This window comes from Curcuma longa, chromosome 3, assembly GCF_044706935.1.
Source record: "Curcuma longa cultivar G26 ecotype Majalengka, Jawa Barat chromosome 3, ITB_CL_G26_1.1, whole genome shotgun sequence".
In the NCBI taxonomy this organism is placed as follows: domain Eukaryota; kingdom Viridiplantae; phylum Streptophyta; class Magnoliopsida; order Zingiberales; family Zingiberaceae; genus Curcuma; species Curcuma longa.
Window position 1 is genome coordinate 4,796,079 of NC_133863.1, and position 17,088 is coordinate 4,813,166.

Genomic DNA, 17,088 nt, shown 5'->3' on the forward strand with positions numbered 1-17,088 from the left:
CTGTTGCAGACTTTTCCAAAATTTAAAGACGAAATTCCAGACATAAAGGAGGGAAGTAAAAGGAAAGACAATCTTCCCTGATGGCTGTGATAATGAAGAAAACTTACTCCTGCGAAGAGAAAAGAAGCTACTGCGATGCTGTCTTCTTTCTCTGGAATTGAGAAAAAGAAATTGTTGTTATTGTTGTGTAGCTGTTTGCTGCGGCTATTATCATCCTTTTTTTTTTTCTTCATTAATGATTTCAATCTCCACGGAATCAACCAGTGGAGATTTCCTCCCGCAAGAGGACGACAATAGTCCGCCCCACGTGGCTCGTGGGAGCTGGGCGACGTGCGCACGTGCTCCTTGTGTTCACGTAAGGTGCCCTTCGTCGACGCTGCCAAACTCTGACCGTTCGATCAAGCCCACTCTGGTCAACACCGCCAAATCTAATGGAATATTTAATATCGCGCAGCGAACGACGACGGCGACGTAGGTGGGGCTGCCGCCGGGTGGACCCGCCCGGAACCGCCTCCACTGGCCACGTCAGTTTCGGCTTCCCCTTCGCGCCGGTCATTAATTCTATTGCAGTCTTTCGATTTTAATGAGATAGGACGGAATTTAATTGCGAACAATTTTTTAATATAGGGCCTCTCTGAAATATTTGAATTTTTAGGGACCGATTTGGGGTTTTGCCAAGTTGATTTTAAAATCAACTTTCAGTCAAATGCGTTTTATGTGCGGACAGAAAATAAAGTTTAGTGAGTAATATTATAATATGAAATGTCTTGGGAATTTTTTAAAAAGTGATCAGGGGCAAAATTAAAATTTCTCTTGAGATAATTAAACAGGTACGGTGTGTGAGACGAACGGCGCACCGGCAACTCACCACTCGGTTTCCTCGCACGCCACGGCAGGGCACCTACCGGCTGCAGCCGGTCGCCCTCGAAGACGGAGGAGGAAGATGGCGACCATTTCGCTCCTCCTCGGCTATAAGTACCAACCTACTCCTGCATCAGCTCTTTTTTTCCTCCGCCGCGCCCCCATTGCCTCCGCTGCGCCGCGCCCGCGCAGCCCTCTGATTCTTCTCCCTTCGATCTCATTTACCTTCTCGACATACCAGATCCACGCAGGTGACTCCTCTTTTTCATCCTTTGCTGATTTTTCCGTTTCTTTTCCAACTTTTGATGCTTGGTTCAGTTTCTTTTCTATGCTTGGTGCTTAATCCTAGTTGTGTTTTTGTTAGTAGATCTGTTACCGATTTTTCGATCAAATTTTGCTTCTTTTCTGGATATCTATGCTATTACGTCTCTTTAATCTGCTCGAATGAAGTTTTGGCATCCTCTGGAAATGGAAAAAAATGCGAGTTTTTGATGCAATCTGTAAGAATGTGTGTCCTTTTATTCGCAAAAAAATTCAATTTTTGTTTTATATTTCCAAATCTTTTGGAGCTAAAGTGTTTATGTGTTTCCTTCATTTGAACTGCTGTGTAAAGTTTTACTCTGCTTAAATGGAAGTTTGAGGGAATAAAAGTGAGTTTTGTATGCATTTGACAAGGATTTTCTGTGAGAATGATCGAGGGAATGGAGGAGACCCACGAGGAGGGTCTCTGGCCAGTGGAGCCACTCTGCTCCGTCGCGGAGGTCGACGACTTCGAGCACCTGTCCCGGTTGCTTGACCGGCCGAGGATTAAGATAGAGCGCAAGCTGTCATTCGACGAGCGGTCGTTGAGCGAGCTCTCGGGCAATCTTCGGCTGGTTGATGACATGTATTCCCCTGCTGCTGGAAGGTCAGTCTTGGACACACCAGCCTCATCGGCTCGATATTGGTTTGAACCAGATCCGATGATCGCAGAGGCATGGGATGCTCTCCGAAGGTCCATTGTCCTCTTCCGTCGGCAGCCTGTTGGGACCATAACTGCCATTGAACACGCCTCGGAGGAAGTCCTTAACTATGACCAGGTACATGGTTGAACAGATATCCAATTAGATCCTGAAAAGATTCCGTATTTGACTTTGTTCTATTGATTTCGACTGCATCTCGCTTCTTTGGTGAGTCCTTGCTTATCAGACGTCTTAATAAATTAATATACTGTTCAATTGTTAACCTTGGTCTGTTACTTGAACTAAGTTAACAAATGATTTCACCTTACCTTCCTAAAATGCCAACTTGGTAGAATCTTCTTGAACTTAATCTTTAGGATTCCGTTTGATTTTCTATGAGGATCCTATCAGTTGATCCCTGTTTATTCACTTATTTGTTAAATGAATATTTTGTCGGTTTATATCAAAGCTTCATATAATAATCCTTGGTTCCATGTCTGTTAATCTTGTATTTAGGTCTTTGTGCGTGATTTTGTGCCAAGTGCTTTGGCTTTTCTAATGAATGGTGAACCCGATATAGTTAAAAACTTTCTGTTGAAGACGCTCCTCCTCCAGAGTTGGGAAAAGAAAATTGATCGCTTCAAACTTGGGGAAGGGGTCTTACCAGCAAGCTTCAAGGTGAACCATGACCCTGCTAGGAAAAGTGAGACTCTAATAGCAGATTTTGGTGAGAGTACAATTGGTAGGGTTGCACCTGTTGATTCTGGATTTTGGTGGATTATTCTTCTTCGAGCCTATACAAAATCTACTGGAGATTTATCTTTAGCAGAAACACCAGAATGCCAGAGAGGGATGAGGCTTATTTTATCTTTATGTCTCTCTGAGGGGTTTGACACATTCCCTACCTTATTATGTGCCGATGGGTGCTCAATGATAGATCGAAGGATGGTAAGTTCAACAAATACTGAAACTACAACTCTTAATATATCTTCATTATGTATGCAGCAATAACTTGTGCGTTGTGCAAAGTTCAACTGATAGATTATATATATGCACACTCATGCTGAATCAACCTATAATACGCATCTGTTGCAAGGCCAGACTTTATTAGTTGCATGAGTTAAAACTGATGGCATTACTTTTAGTGAACAATTTATGCTACTTCAAGTTTCTTTTCTAATATTTGATCATATTTTCCTATTGCTTGTCATTTAGACGGAGCAATAGACTTTGTTCCAATACTGGTAAGCGGATTCCAACTGTTAAGCAGCAGTAAAAAAGTATGAACTGTGGTGTCTGGTTTCATCTTTCATCTAACAATTGACTAAAATGGACCAAAATGGATTTGATAGTCAATTGTTCCAATACTGGTAGGCGGATTCAATGTCATCCAGTGATATGCTTGGTCTTGAAGTTCATAAACTCTTAATAAAACCATTTCTGTACTAATATGTCACAGAATCAGATTGTGATATTAGCATGTTTTTTTTATGGTAATGCAGAATGATGTTAACTATCAGTTTGATATCAAGTATATGGAAAGAGAATTGTTGTGTTAAAGATGTGCTCATGTAGAAGTTCAAGACTTCAAGTTTCTATCATATAGTTTAATTACTGAAGTTGATTGTACAGTTTTTTTTTATAATGTTGCAAAGTTTCAATTGCATTTTTTTTTGTCTAAATCATATAATTATTCCTGTTCTGATTGATTGATGTATATATTCAACTATTGATAAAGATAATAACTTTTTGAATCATCTTAACATTGCTTTCCTTCTTGGGGAAATTTAGGGTGTATATGGTTATCCCATAGAAATCCAATCCCTCTTTTTCATGGCACTGAGATGTGCACTAGGAATGCTCAAACCTGATGCAGAAGGCAAGGAATTTATAGAGAGAATAGTACAGCGTCTGCACGCCTTAGGTTATCACATGAGAAGTTATTTTTGGCTGGACTTCCAACAGTTAAATGATATATACTGCTACAAGACTGAAGAATACTCTCATACGGCTGTCAATAAGTTCAATGTCATTCCTGATTCAATCCCAGATTGGATATTTGATTTCATGCCTTCCCGCGGCGGTTACTTTGTTGGAAATGTTAGCCCTGCAAGAATGGACTTCCGATGGTTTGCCCTTGGTAACTGCATTGCCATATTATCATCCCTTGCTACACCAGAGCAATCAGTTGCTATTATGGATCTCATCGAAGAGAGATGGGAGGAACTGGTTGGTGAAATGCCCTTAAAGATATCTTATCCTGCTTTAGAAGGTCATGAATGGAGAATTGTGACAGGGTGTGATCCTAAAAACACGAGATGGAGTAATCATAATGGTGGATCTTGGCCAGGTTAATTGAAATCATTTTCCTCATTTTCTCGGACAGCATGATTCCTTATTGAAAAAAGTCTGAAGAAACTTTTTTTTTTTCGCTGCAGCTATAAAAACTGTATATAAGAAAAATCCATCAGTTCACCAAAAGTATGATATTATCGAGTAATTTGCTTAAGTTTTTATAAGATGACTAAAAATCCAAGGTTTATCACAAACAGTGATCTTGTATCTTTTACTTAAATGATTTTATTGATTTTCTCTCTGCACTTACATGGAACAGAATCAACTACTGTCATGCTGTTTTCTGTGATGTTTGTATTTGTTTTTCATGTTGTGATGTTTATTGCAGTGCTTCTATGGCTACTCACTGCGGCCTGTATCAAGACCGGAAGGCCACAGATTGCAAGGAAAGCCATTGACCTCGCAGAGAGCAGGTTGTCAAAAGATGGCTGGCCGGAATACTACGACGGAAAGCTCGGAAGATACATCGGCAAGCAAGCAAGGAAGTATCAGACATGGTCTATCGCCGGCTACTTGGTGGCAAAAATGATGCTTGAAGACCCTTCTCACCTTGGAATGATCTCCCTTGAAGAGGAGAAGGGGAAGAAGCCCTTGATGAAGAGGTCAGCTTCATGGACTGCGTGAAAAGCTTCTATCCTTATTAATAGTTTGAGTTTATTCCAAATACAATTCACAAGTCTCATTAATCATCTATTTTATTATTTTAAATTATTTGTTAAATTTTTATTTTTATTTTTATTTTTATTTTTATTTAAATAATTTCAATGCGATTATAACGACGCCCGCAATTTTCAACCTATCTATTTCCGACCGCTTCGCCTTCTGGAGCGATGACTGGAGAAGAACCCGAAGCCGGGAGGGAGCCCCCAAGCGTGGCCATCGCCGATCCTCTCCTGTCGCCTCCGACCTCGCCCCTCGATCTCCCTTTCGACGTGCCGTCCCTCCTCGCCCTCTCCCGCCGCGGGCAGTGGCGTGCCGTCCTCGACGCCGTGGCCGTGGCCCGCCGCAGCCATGGCCTCCTTCCGCATCACCACCTCGTTTGTCTCGCTGTGTCCTCCCTCGCCCTCTCTAAGCTGCGTCGGTTCTCCGACGCCGCTGCCGAGATCGACGCCCTCGACGCCCCTTTGGATTCCCCTCGCTTCCGCTTCGAATCCTACCCGTCTTCCTACCCTGGACGTTCCGGTTCCATGGTCCCCTTCGCCCTCAGGTTCCTCCACGCTGACCTTCCCCAGCGGCTCGGTACCAGATCCGTCACCGTCGATCGCCTCTACGCGCTCCTCGACCTCGTCCAATCCAAGATCCTGGAGGAGACCACCACCGCATCTGCCGACCTGTGGCGACGCAGGGAGGTATTCGTGATAGCTTCCCTCTGTTGCAACCATTTCGTCCACCGGGAGTTCGAGGCGGCTCTGGCGCTGGTTAGGCTACTTCTTGAGCGGGATCCATCCAATCCTTTGCTCCTCTCCCGACTCGGGTATGTCCAACTCCAGATCGGTGACCTGACTGGTGCTAAGGCGTCGTTTGCGAGGTTGGAGAACCTTCATCCGTCGGGGGAGCGAACAGTGGAGTTGGAAAACCTTGTCGGGAGGAACAAGGCGCTGGAGTTCATCGTCGCCAAGGATTATCCTGCAGCTGTGAGAGAATACGAGGAGTGCATTGAACGGGATCCTGCCGATGTAGTGGCACTGAACAATAAAGCTCTATGCTTGATGTACTCGAGAGACCTGTCCGATTCGATCAAGGTGCTAGAGGGGGCTTTGGAGAGGGTTCCAACTGCAGCTTTGAATGAAACATTGGTCGTGAATCTTTGCAGCATGTATGAACTAGCATACGTCAACCACGGAGATGTCAAGAAGACTCTCAGCAATTGGATTGCTCAGGTTGCACCTGATGACTTTGATCCCTCATGTACTCGTATCTGATAAGTTAGGTATGGCGATTTTTTCAAAATTGTTTTCTTGTTTTAGAATGTTATTTCTTGTTCCATTATACTGCTAATTTGTTCTGTTAGGCTATTGTGAAGTGGTTGAACTAATATGATGGAACATTTTGTAATCTAAGTTCATTGTGGAAACTAGAATATTTAATGAGTTTTATCATTATTATCATCACAGTATTCTGCTAGGAAAAACTGCTTCCTTTTTTGTTAGTCTCTGCCAAGTTGTTGCGCATGAAAGTTGAAGGTCACTGATAAGATATATAGGATGTAAATACCTTTGACTTATCCTAACAAGTTGAAGGCTACTGATAAGATATATAGTTTTGCAAGTTGTTATATTGGTAGCAACTAGACCTAGTACCAAGAATGGTGGAATATTCCAAATGAAAAGGGTTATTGTTTTGGTGGAGCCAACATTGGTTTTGGACCATGAGTTTTATTTTGGGTCTTGATTGAGGTCCGAATCCTTAAGGGAGGAGATTGTGTTACCTAGATCGGATCCATCTAGGAAATTGTAGGGCTAATGAGAGAATTGATAATACTGAAACGATGGAACTGCCATCGAGTTGGCTTAAACATTTAGGCAAGTGGTTTAGGTTTGTCACTTACTGAGTCAGTATAGGTAGCAGTAGCTCATTTGGAGTAGTCGTAATTTTGCCCCTGATAAATCTTGAGTTCAGCCTGATTAGTTGTTTTTCTTAAGTTGGATATTGCGTTTTTATTTTTACAGATACCTGAGTAACCTTAACCTGAAGTCCATCTGTGTAATAAACTTGATGCTGAAGTCCATTTGTGGATTGTGCCAAATAAACCTCAAGGAAAAGTCCATAAACCATACACAAGTTGATCTCTTCATGTTTATCATCTCTTTCCCTTAATGATCAAAACTCTACTACAAACTTAAAATGATCCTCTTCTCTTTTCATGCATCTAGAGTTCTGAAGACATATTGCACTAATCTCATATGGATAGTTTTCTATCTTGTGTTCCATCCTTTTCTCAATCGAGCACAATCTGAGATCATAGATAGAAATTTTCTTGATGCCCATAAAAATATTTAAATCATATTCAATACCATCTAACTTAGTTTACTCTATGATTGGTAGCCTTTAGATATTCATATTTATACCATCTTGGATCAATATACATTGCTCTAAAATGCTTAGTTCCAAAATTTCAGAAACCTAATAAAATAACTAATACTGCCTTCTGTCTGATGGCTTCAGTGGATAACATGCGCTCATTACATGGATTTTTTTCAGTATTAAGAACCTATCAACCTAGCCAGATTGTTATTGCTATCTATTGTTACCCTAGTCTCTTTTTGGATGATACATTTGCAGTTCATATTTAGGATCGGGATACCTGCTTTAACAAACTAAAAACTAGTGAGCTACCATCAAACCAGATAGTTCACACTGACATAAAAATTGATAACCCATAATCAATGCTATAGGCCCTACAAATTGTTGACTGTGTTCCCATATTCTATGTATTTTCCAAATACATAGAGTTCAATGCTGGGTAAAATCAATGTGGCTAACTCGCAATAGTTGGGTCGAATACGCCTTGTACGATGTAGTTTGTTCAATGCTGATGGCTACTTGGGTCATGACATGGATCCTATCCTAATTATATTCATGTAAAGCTGATTATAACATCATTGATAACATTTTAAGAATATTTTGCTATGTGGTTACTTTATATGTTGAAGAACAAATAGCACTTGAAGGAACTGTATTTGTAAATTTTATATTGTAGATTAGAGAAGATGTAGTATTTTAAGGAGCATGAAAAGGATAGCAGATGGCGAAATAGGAAGAAATGTTGGTTGAAAGATAATATACTGTATGAGAAATTAGATTAGCATAGAGGAGGAAAGTTGGATTAGGTTTGTGAATCAGTGGTTCTAATGACCCCGGAGAAGTGAAAGGAAAAGAATGAGATGAAAAAGAGGGGATCATACAGGAAGAGATAGTGCAAGATTATTTACTTTCTCCTGCACTAGATAGTCTACCACTGGTACCCTGCATAAGTGACATTCTGAGCATAAATGGGTATTCTGTCATCATTTATACAAAGACAATTATATTTCAATCGCGGCTATCTATGACAACTTTTATAATAAGAGCAATCCATCATGCTGGAGTGTTAGTAATCCTTATGCTGGCAAACCACATGCTGATGATATAAACTTGGTGCAGCCAACTAGGCAAAAATTGTAAGTACATCATCACATACAAGCTGCCTAAGGCATCTCATATTGTCATTATAAGTCTCTTATGTTCAGTACAGATCCACCTAAAAAAACGGAGTTCTTATAATTTGATTACTTTTTCTTTGAGGACAAATGGAAACACAATAGCATCTCTTACAGTATGGATTCTTTTTTCAATGTTTCATGTAGTGCTGATGCATCAGTCATATAGCGGTTTTGATCATTCGGATGAACTTTTCAGCAATGGTTCTTGGATTTATAATTGCTACTGAAGATTGAATTCTAGGTGGAATAGAAGCTGGCTGGAGTTCGATCCATACTTTGTTTTGTAAACATGGGCAAAGGCTCGATAGGAATGAACAGCCAGATCATGTACATTGCAGAATGCCATGAGGATGTGTTTAACATGGCCCAACTTTAATTTTGATTCAACTTCTTTATTTTGCTCGTATAATCAGTGAAACTCGAGCGTTATAGCGCTATCGAATTACGTTATTCTTTGATTTAGAAATATTTTTTAAATGTTATTATCGATGGGAATCTCTAATTGGTGATGATTTCACACTTGCAATACGAGCTTTAAATGTTTATTTGGTTTGTTGATTCTAGTGGATTTACCATTAGGAGTTTCTCGCCTTTTAATTTGCATAAATTTAAGATTTAACCTTGCAAATAAATCAACTTGTCAATCGCTAAATATTTAAAATTCTTTCCAATTTAAAATATTAATTAATGTGTTTCTCATATAAAATAAGATTTTAACCTACAATCTATTTTATTTTTGGTAAAAGATGATACACATTGGGCACAAATAAAAAAAAACTTTTTATTTTCATTGAAAAGATACTTTATTTTTTTAAATAATAAGAAAATAGCATCCTATTTTATTTTTATCTTGAAAATATTTGTATTCTAATACTATTGTTACTGCTATAATATATTAAAATAAAATAGTTTAACTTTTTTATCCAATTTAATAAAAAATTATTATTATATATAAAATAGTATTCTATTAAATATTTTTTTATTAATTTTATTAAAATTACTTTAATTTAATTAAAATAGTATAACAATTATGACTTAGAATATTATTAAAGTTATTTTAATCAAATTAAAATAATTTTGATTAAATTAGGAGCATCCACAATGGATGCTCTAATAGGGTGTTATAACATCCCATTGATATTAAACACCATTGTGGAGGGATGTTAACACCCCTCCAATTGAACGAGTTCAATTAAAAGTGGAATGAATTAGGTCAGGAGGCTGACTCACCTCACGTATATTTTTTATTTTTAATTATATTTATTAAAATAGTTAGTTTTAATTACTATTTTAAAATTAAATAAAATTTTATTAACGATTAATTTTAACTTTTATTAAAAAATTATAAATTTTAAAAAGGAATATAAATGAAAGAGATATGTTGTTATAACGAGTATGTAGTCGTGGATCTCATGTTTATTAATGAAATGGAAGGTGTTATAAGGAGGGTGGGTTGTGAAGACTCTAATAAAGAATATTTTAATATAAGTTTGGATGAAAAATATAATGAGGTAGTATTTTATTTTATTTTATTTTTTAAAAATATTTTTTTGATGAAAATAATAAAAGGAATGTCTTTTTAAGTTGTAACCGCGTACATTGGGATATGTTTAATTCCTTCCAAATTTAAGATGAAGAAAAGTAATGCTAAATAAGAAATAAAAATAAAAATCATCGGCGTCAAAATGAAATAAAAAAATGAAAATGAATACTTAAAAATCACTTAATCTTTCCAATATCTCTCCCTCTTCCCATCCACAGGCCACGTAGGAAATGGAATCAGCAAAGGCACAGGTTGGGAATTTGGTTCACCGTCAGCTGTGAGTCATCGTCGTGTATCGATAAACCAAAGAAACAAAGAGAGAGAAATCATGTGATGGAACACAAACCAACTGGGCAAAATATGATTATGGATTTTTCTGCCTATTTTCTATTTCATTTTAAAAAGAGTTTTTGCTGATCCTTTCCATTCTATGGTTTTGAAGGTTGAAGGAAGAAGGAAAGCGGAAAAAGAGAGGCCATTTAAAAGCAATAAATGGAAGGTTTCCATGTTCTCGTCGCCAATTGGAGCAGCGAGGATGATCCCTGTCTCTCTGTTCTTTCGTTGACTCGGCTTTCGCTCTCCTTCAACTCTGCCCTTCCTTCGTCCCTACCTCCCCCTTTCCTTCCTGTTTCTCTTTGATTTATCTGAGGACGGTTTAAATTCTTCTAGGAATTGCTCACAATCGCCAGGGCTCCTGGCGAAAATTGACTAAGATGGAATTTTGCTGATGCAAACCCTGTAAAAATATAATCTTTCTGTGTAGGAATCATCCTTCAGGCCCCAAGATTTGGACTTTGCAACCGCTACCACCACCGATGAGCCAGCCGTCGGTCAATCCTCCTCCCCATCGCTCCTCCAAGCCCGCCTCCGTCCTCCCGTACAAGACCGCCAATCTGAGGGACCATTACCGCATCGGCAAGAAGCTAGGGCAGGGGCAGTTCGGCACCACGTACCTGTGCGTCGACAAGAATGATGGCAAGCAGTACGCGTGCAAGTCCATCCCTAAGCGCAAGCTTCTCTGCCGCGAGGACTTCGAGGACGTGTGGCGCGAGATCCAGATCATGCACCATCTCTCGGAGCACGCCAATGTGGTCAGGATCAAGGGTACCTACGAGGACGCGCTCTTCGTGCACCTGGTGATGGAGCTGTGCGCTGGCGGGGAGCTCTTCGACAGGATCATCCAAAAAGGGCATTACAGCGAGAGGAAAGCAGCGCTGCTGATGAAGACCATCGTAGGAGTCGTCGAGGCATGCCACTCGCTCGGCGTAATGCATCGCGATCTCAAACCGGAGAACTTCCTGTTTGCCAGCACCGATGAGGATGCGGCACTTAAAGCGACGGATTTTGGCTTATCCGTGTTCTATAAGCCAGGTCTGTTCTTCTTCGAGATAGTACTTCTCTTTCTTTAGCTCCTTACTCTTGTTAATGGTTTGATGTGCATTTTATTGCATCTTTCTAGCACACAACTATCGTTTCACGTTGTTCAACCCTGTTGGTACCTGTTTCTTTCTTTTTCCTTTTTCTCTGGAACATGAGAAATTTGCACTAGTTTATGTTTCTGAAGAAGCTTGCTGTTACTCTCATAAGATATCAGATGGTCATATATGGACAGGCGGTTGTAAGATCCTTTTCAGGCACATTTTTCATTTTTTCATTAAGAGATGGTTATGAATTTCCAATGGTCGTGCTTATTTGTCATTGAACTATTACCATCCATGGTCATTTGACTGCTCTTTTTGCCATATTAGTGATAATCTTTTGCTATCATATGGTCTGTTTTTCTTGGTTAATAGTTCTGGAATTATCCTTCATAAGTCTCACATATGAATATTGTCTTCCTATGTACAATCAAAGGGGACGCTATAAGATTCTTATTATCCACATCTTCCTGCTTCACTCATTACAGCTGGAACGTCTTCTTGTCACATAAGCTAGGATACCAAGATTAAAATAGAAGAAATAACACAAATACACAGCATTTACTGCATTGATGCTCTAATACATCCATGTATGAGGGGAAAACAAGACAAGCAAAACTTCTAACTAGATATGTGAGATTTTGGATTTTATGTTTTTTTTATGAGTGCAAATTACAAAATAAAAATATGGTGAAGTAGGAATATCTCGTTGAGATGGTTTTATATAGTAGTGAAGTGTACTGACAAATGGTGAATATGTGTGGAGATTGAATTTTCTTTTGGACTGAATTTTATTAGGAAAAACTGACATCCAAATTCAAAATTTTAATACAAGGTTAATCATCCACTTTCTTGCTAGTTTTCCTTTCACATGTACATAATATACACGTGCAGAGTGATCAATTGATTGTTGGCTGATTTTAACAAGAACTATTTTCATATCTATGTAGAAGATTTGTTAATCCGTGTTCCATTATATTAAATGTCGCCAAGCAAATTCATTTTCTTAATAGCAACAGTTTGGCAAATTTATCAATTTGAATTGTTAATTTCCTATGGACAAAACAGTTCTTAGTGTGTTTTTATTAAATACAGAAGTATGGATTATCAGATGCTTTGCTTCATTACGCAGACTAACATAATTACTTTGCTTGCTTTAGATTGATGTGTCCGTCAAACTTCATACTTCTTAGTATGTCTTAGGGAACTCTCTTTTATGATACTTGTCAAATCTCCTTTTGGTATAGTTTGATATAACTCAGAATACTGTCTGATTGACATGTAAAAGCCAAATGGAGCGATATGGAAATTTTGCATCAGTAAGAAACTTGGCCATTTCTCTTGTCAAAATTTCTGTAGTTCTTTTATGGTGAGACAGAGCTAGGCAAATCATAGAACAAGTCTACTTTCAGATAACATGTAAGTTCTTATTATTCTTTCTCATAAATCAAAATCCAGCTTAGGTGATTAGGTAAAAATCATTGATATTAAATTTCAATGACTAAAAATATATATTGGTGCATACTGACACTGTTGTCTGAATTGCTGGTTTAGTACATGTATTGGATGACAATCATTCAAATTGATTACCACTATCATTACCCAGAGTGACACATGGTATGGGCTGGTTCTCATAGGAACCACAGGAGGAAGGGGAATTGAGACTGATAACTGAAGAGGCTGAAGTGCAGAGACAACAGCTGAGGAGGTGGAGATTGAAGTCACAGTCACATAAAAGCAGTTCATGCAAAAAAATGGGGTGGCATGATCATCTCTTGCTTTGTCGTTTACCATTACTTTCTCTCTTCCAATCCTCTACTTATCACTTTCTTCTTTTTTTTCTTCTTTCACTTTTTGTATCTCTTTCTCCAACTCTCCTTTTCTTTTCTTTGTCTCCTTAATTAGAGAAAGCATATATAGGATGTTAACTTGCCAGCTAGAAAATCTTGTTTCTATTTTGTTTGATACACTAGTGTCTGTGTGTATGTTTATTGAAGCCTGTTTTGGACCAAACTAGTTGAAATGTGAAATAGAATCCAGACTGGTTAGGCAAACTGCAGATTTTATGAACGCTGCTGGTATATGACAAATGCCATTTAATGGTAAATACAGAAAGCACAAAGGATTAATTGGTAGCTAGACAAAGCAAGGGAATTCAGCTTATATTTAATTAGTACTCTGCTAAACTTGAGGATGGTATATTAGACCATAAAGTCCATAGCTATTATCATCATAAATTGTTGTATTATCAAATTTGGCCTCTCGAATAAAATGTTTTTAATAATCTGATTGTTTTGGAACTCTGCAGGTGATACCTTCTCTGATGTTGTTGGAAGCCCATATTATGTTGCACCTGAGGTATTGAGTAAGCTTTACGGACCAGAAGCAGATGTGTGGAGTGCAGGTGTCATCTTGTACATTTTGTTGAGTGGGGTGCCACCTTTCTGGGCTGGTGTGTAATTATTGATGCTGATTTTTAGTTCTATCAAGCTAACTTCCGAAAGTCTACTTCTCTTATTGTCGATAATAAATTGCTTTATTTGCACTTCTTGTCACTCTCAGAAACTGAAGCAGGGATTTTCAGACAAATATTACAAGGTCGTTTGGATTTTGAATCTCAACCATGGCCGGGTATTTCTGATAGCGCAAAGGATTTAATAAGAAATATGCTTAACAGAGACCCAAGGAAGAGATTTACAGCACATCAAGTTCTTTGTTAGTATTTTAATCCTGGTTTTTTTCTATGGATGTACACTTTCAGGAACGTCTTTAGTTTCTCTATTGGTATGAAGTTTCTTCTTCCAGGTCACCCGTGGATCGTTGATGACAAAGTTGCACCTGATAGACCCTTGGACTCTGCCGTGCTTTCACGTCTTAAGCAGTTCTCTGCTATGAACAAGCTCAAGAAGATGGCTCTCCGGGTAATCTTCTATTATGTAATTATATTGATAAGCTTTGCATTTTTTCCAGCTAATTAAAATATTTTCAGTTGGCATGCTGCACACCATATGTTATGTTAATAGTTACCAGAGTGTCTACCAGTCTCCATAAAAACATGGGGAAGCAGTAATGTTATTATCTTAGGTGTAGAAGGTTGTATATATACCTGTGAATTCACTTGTTTTTCACTGCTTAGAACCTTTTTTCTTGTAGATGCTTCTATATGTGGAGAGAGAGATGTATTGGGATGGATGATAGCCATTTTTCATTTTTATCGGTGAAAGCAAAATTATGCCTGTATATTAGGCTGCGTTTGGTTTAAGAAATACAGAAATACAGAGACAGAAATACAGAAATACAGAGACAGTAGAGACAGTGGACAGAATATTAATTGTATCTGTCTCCTGTTTGGTAATACAAAATATAAAAACAGAATCACAGATTAAAAAGACTAAATTACCCTTATGTTTTACGGACAAACCTATACCTGTTTCGATCGCCTCCTTCGCACAGATTTCTTCCGTCCGCACACAGTCGCTGATTCGATCGCCTCCTTCGCACCGCCCCCTTCGCACCGCCCCCGGCCCCCTTTCGATCGTGACCTCCGCACTGCCTTCTAGGTTGGATCGCGACCTCAAGCATCGCCCCCGACCGCTGTCGCCGCTGTGGGAAGCGACAAGGCGTCGCCCTTGCCAGTCCATCCGGCGCGTCAGGTGGAGGGAGGCTGCGAACGCCGGCGCGTCAGGTGGAGGCTGCGAACGCCGGCGCGTCAGGTGGAGGCTGCGAACGCCGGCGCGTCAGGTGGAGGCTTGAGGAAGGCGGAGGGTGCGGTGAAGCTCGCGGAGGGTGCGGTGAAGCTCGCGGAGGGTGCGAAGTGCGCCGCGTGAGGAATGAAGCGGAGGCTTGAGGAAGGCGCAGGGTGCGGTGAAGCTCGCGGAGGGTGCGGCGCGTGAGGAATGAAGCGGCAGCCGAGGGTTTTTTTGGGTTTCCTTCTTCTGTCTCCGCGATTGTCGCGCTGTCTCCGTTTTTCGCGTGGACACAAACTTTACTGGATTGGCCACCGAGACAGAGACACAAATCTATTTTTCTGTATCTGTCTCCTAAAAACAAACGGGGACAGAGACAAAAAAACTAAATTGTCTCTGTATTTCTGTATCTGTCTCCGTTTCCAAACGCAGCCTTAGTGTGCCCTTAACTTGCAATGGTTGAAACTCTACTTCTGCATTAAAAGATGATGAATACTAAGGCAGTATTATCATTTTTAGAAGCTGAGGTTTGCTGCATTTTCTTGGGAATTATTAGTTCCACAAGATGAGGTTTTCCTTCTCTTATCTTCTTCAGGCCAATTGTCTATTGACACAGATCGATGTTTTTGATTTTGTCCTCTTTTGTCTATATTTTAAGCTTTGATTTAGACAATTTTATACACAAGCTTTTATGGACGAAGCTGAATTGTCTTAATGCCTCATGCTTATTTTCCTAAACATACTGTTTCTTCAACTATGCGTTTCTTCGTTTTGCAGGTTATTGCTGAAAGCCTCTCTGAAGAAGAGATTGGTGGTCTAAAAGAGTTGTTCAAGATGATCGATACAGACAACAGTGGAACCATAACATTTGATGAACTGAAAGAGGGTTTAAAAAGAGTGGGATCCGAACTTATGGAAAGCGAGATACACGCACTCATGGATGCGGTATGATCGATCGGCCAACTAAGGCTGTCATTGTCATTGTATTGCTCTCTTTCTGCATAAGAGCTTTATGATTTTAATTTCCTTGATAATTTCAAAATTGCAGGCTGATATCGACAAAAATGGCACAATAGACTATGGTGAATTTCTCGCAGCAACAGTTCACATGAACAAGTTGGAGAGAGAAGAAAACCTGAAATCAGCATTCTCATATTTCGATAAAGACGGAAGTGGTTATATAACAATCGATGAACTTTCACAAGCATGTAAAGAATTTGGTCTCGACGATGTTCACCTCGATGAGATGATCAAGGAAGTTGATCAAGATAATGTGAGTCTTTTATAGATCATTGTTGCCTTTTGCTGTTGTTGCACATCGCTGGCCTGTACAATAATAATTCAGTTTATTATTGCTTGCTTTGTAGGATGGGCAAATAGATTACAGTGAATTCGCAGCGATGATGAGAAAAGGCAATGCAGGAATTGGAAACGGAGGTTTTGGAAGGAGGACCATGAGAAACAGCATTAACTTTAATCTGAATCTGGGCGATGTCTTCAAGACTACTTAATTAGAGTGTAACTGTTTAGTGTGAGATTGCCATTATACAAGGTTTAGTGACTGAGAACTAGTTTCTTTATATCACAATCTCTAATGAGTTTATCAGACTCCAAGAATCGTTTTGGATGAGCTTCAGAGAAGGTCATCTGTACTTATCGCACTATGTCCGTTTTCAGTTTATCAAGATTGTTCAAATGAGATGAACATCCAGTCTCTAACTTCTGTGAGTGATCGAGCATTAATAAATGAGAAGAAAAGGAAAAGACAAATATTTCTTCTTTGATGTTTTTTGCATTTCAAGGAAAGAATCCGACGAGAAATATTTCTCTCTGCTTGCCTCGGCGTTGAAGGAAGAAGGAAGAGGGCAGGCTTTGAAACGGATCGGACGCGGATCAGGATTCAAAAATGTAGGAAAGCGATCCGATAGCATCAGTAGATCGTCTACAGTCGAGTGAGCTTTAATGGCGGGCCGAACCATCCTCGCCTGACCCGACCCGCGAACATGGCGACGCCGCCACAAACGATCTATAAGTATCGAGCTTCGTATCGCATGCAATGATCCATGCTATCCACAGATTGCT

The 17,088-nt window shown here is 39.4% G+C and overlaps 3 protein-coding genes across 4 annotated transcripts; all 3 read left to right on the forward strand.

Annotated features, from left to right (window-relative positions):
* The first annotated feature begins 1,028 nt into the window (after window positions 1-1,028).
* Window positions 1,029-4,781, forward strand: LOC141823189 (putative alkaline/neutral invertase D). Its single transcript, XM_074710454.1, has 5 exons — window positions 1,029-1,112; window positions 1,537-1,940; window positions 2,319-2,750; window positions 3,594-4,152; window positions 4,486-4,781. The coding sequence occupies exons 2-5, from the start codon at window positions 1,551-1,553 to the stop codon at window positions 4,779-4,781; spliced, it is 1,677 nt and encodes a 558-aa protein (XP_074566555.1). The 5' UTR covers window positions 1,029-1,112; window positions 1,537-1,550.
* A 178-nt stretch (window positions 4,782-4,959) lies between these two features.
* Window positions 4,960-8,868, forward strand: LOC141823191 (uncharacterized). Of its 2 annotated transcripts, none has more exons than XM_074710456.1 (2): window positions 4,960-6,087; window positions 8,504-8,868. In XM_074710456.1, the coding sequence occupies exon 1, from the start codon at window positions 4,988-4,990 to the stop codon at window positions 6,077-6,079; it is 1,092 nt and encodes a 363-aa protein (XP_074566557.1). In that variant the 5' UTR covers window positions 4,960-4,987; the 3' UTR covers window positions 6,080-6,087; window positions 8,504-8,868. The 2 variants fall into 2 exon arrangements, with proteins under 2 accessions (XP_074566557.1, XP_074566558.1); XM_074710457.1 differs by having other exon boundaries at window positions 8,601-8,868.
* A 1,402-nt stretch (window positions 8,869-10,270) lies between these two features.
* LOC141823190 (calcium-dependent protein kinase 28-like) lies at window positions 10,271-16,711 on the forward strand. The gene is made up of 7 exons (XM_074710455.1): window positions 10,271-11,273; window positions 13,629-13,772; window positions 13,883-14,035; window positions 14,126-14,241; window positions 15,784-15,951; window positions 16,055-16,279; window positions 16,374-16,711. Exons 1-7 carry the CDS (start codon window positions 10,718-10,720, stop codon window positions 16,515-16,517), a joined length of 1,506 nt encoding a protein of 501 aa, XP_074566556.1. The 5' UTR covers window positions 10,271-10,717; the 3' UTR covers window positions 16,518-16,711.
* Window positions 16,712-17,088: the final 377 nt, after the last annotated feature.

What these genes read in the sequence shown, in the direction of transcription:
- LOC141823189 (XM_074710454.1), top strand. Translation starts at nt 1,551, where the DNA reads ATGATCGAGGGAATGGAGGAGACCCACGAGGAGGGTCTCTGGCCAGTG. An exon ending in AAGTCCTTAACTATGACCAG is followed by an intron (nt 1,941 to 2,318) that starts GTACATGGTTGA and finishes TCTTGTATTTAG; the next exon opens with GTCTTTGTGCGTGATTTTGT. An exon ending in TAATGGTGGATCTTGGCCAG is followed by an intron (nt 4,153 to 4,485) that starts GTTAATTGAAAT and finishes TGTTTATTGCAG; the next exon opens with TGCTTCTATGGCTACTCACT.
- LOC141823191 (XM_074710456.1), top strand. Translation starts at nt 4,988, where the DNA reads ATGACTGGAGAAGAACCCGAAGCCGGGAGGGAGCCCCCAAGCGTGGCC.
- LOC141823190 (XM_074710455.1), top strand. Translation starts at nt 10,718, where the DNA reads ATGAGCCAGCCGTCGGTCAATCCTCCTCCCCATCGCTCCTCCAAGCCC. An exon ending in GGTGCCACCTTTCTGGGCTG is followed by an intron (nt 13,773 to 13,882) that starts GTGTGTAATTAT and finishes TGTCACTCTCAG; the next exon opens with AAACTGAAGCAGGGATTTTC. An exon ending in TACAGCACATCAAGTTCTTT is followed by an intron (nt 14,036 to 14,125) that starts GTTAGTATTTTA and finishes TTCTTCTTCCAG; the next exon opens with GTCACCCGTGGATCGTTGAT.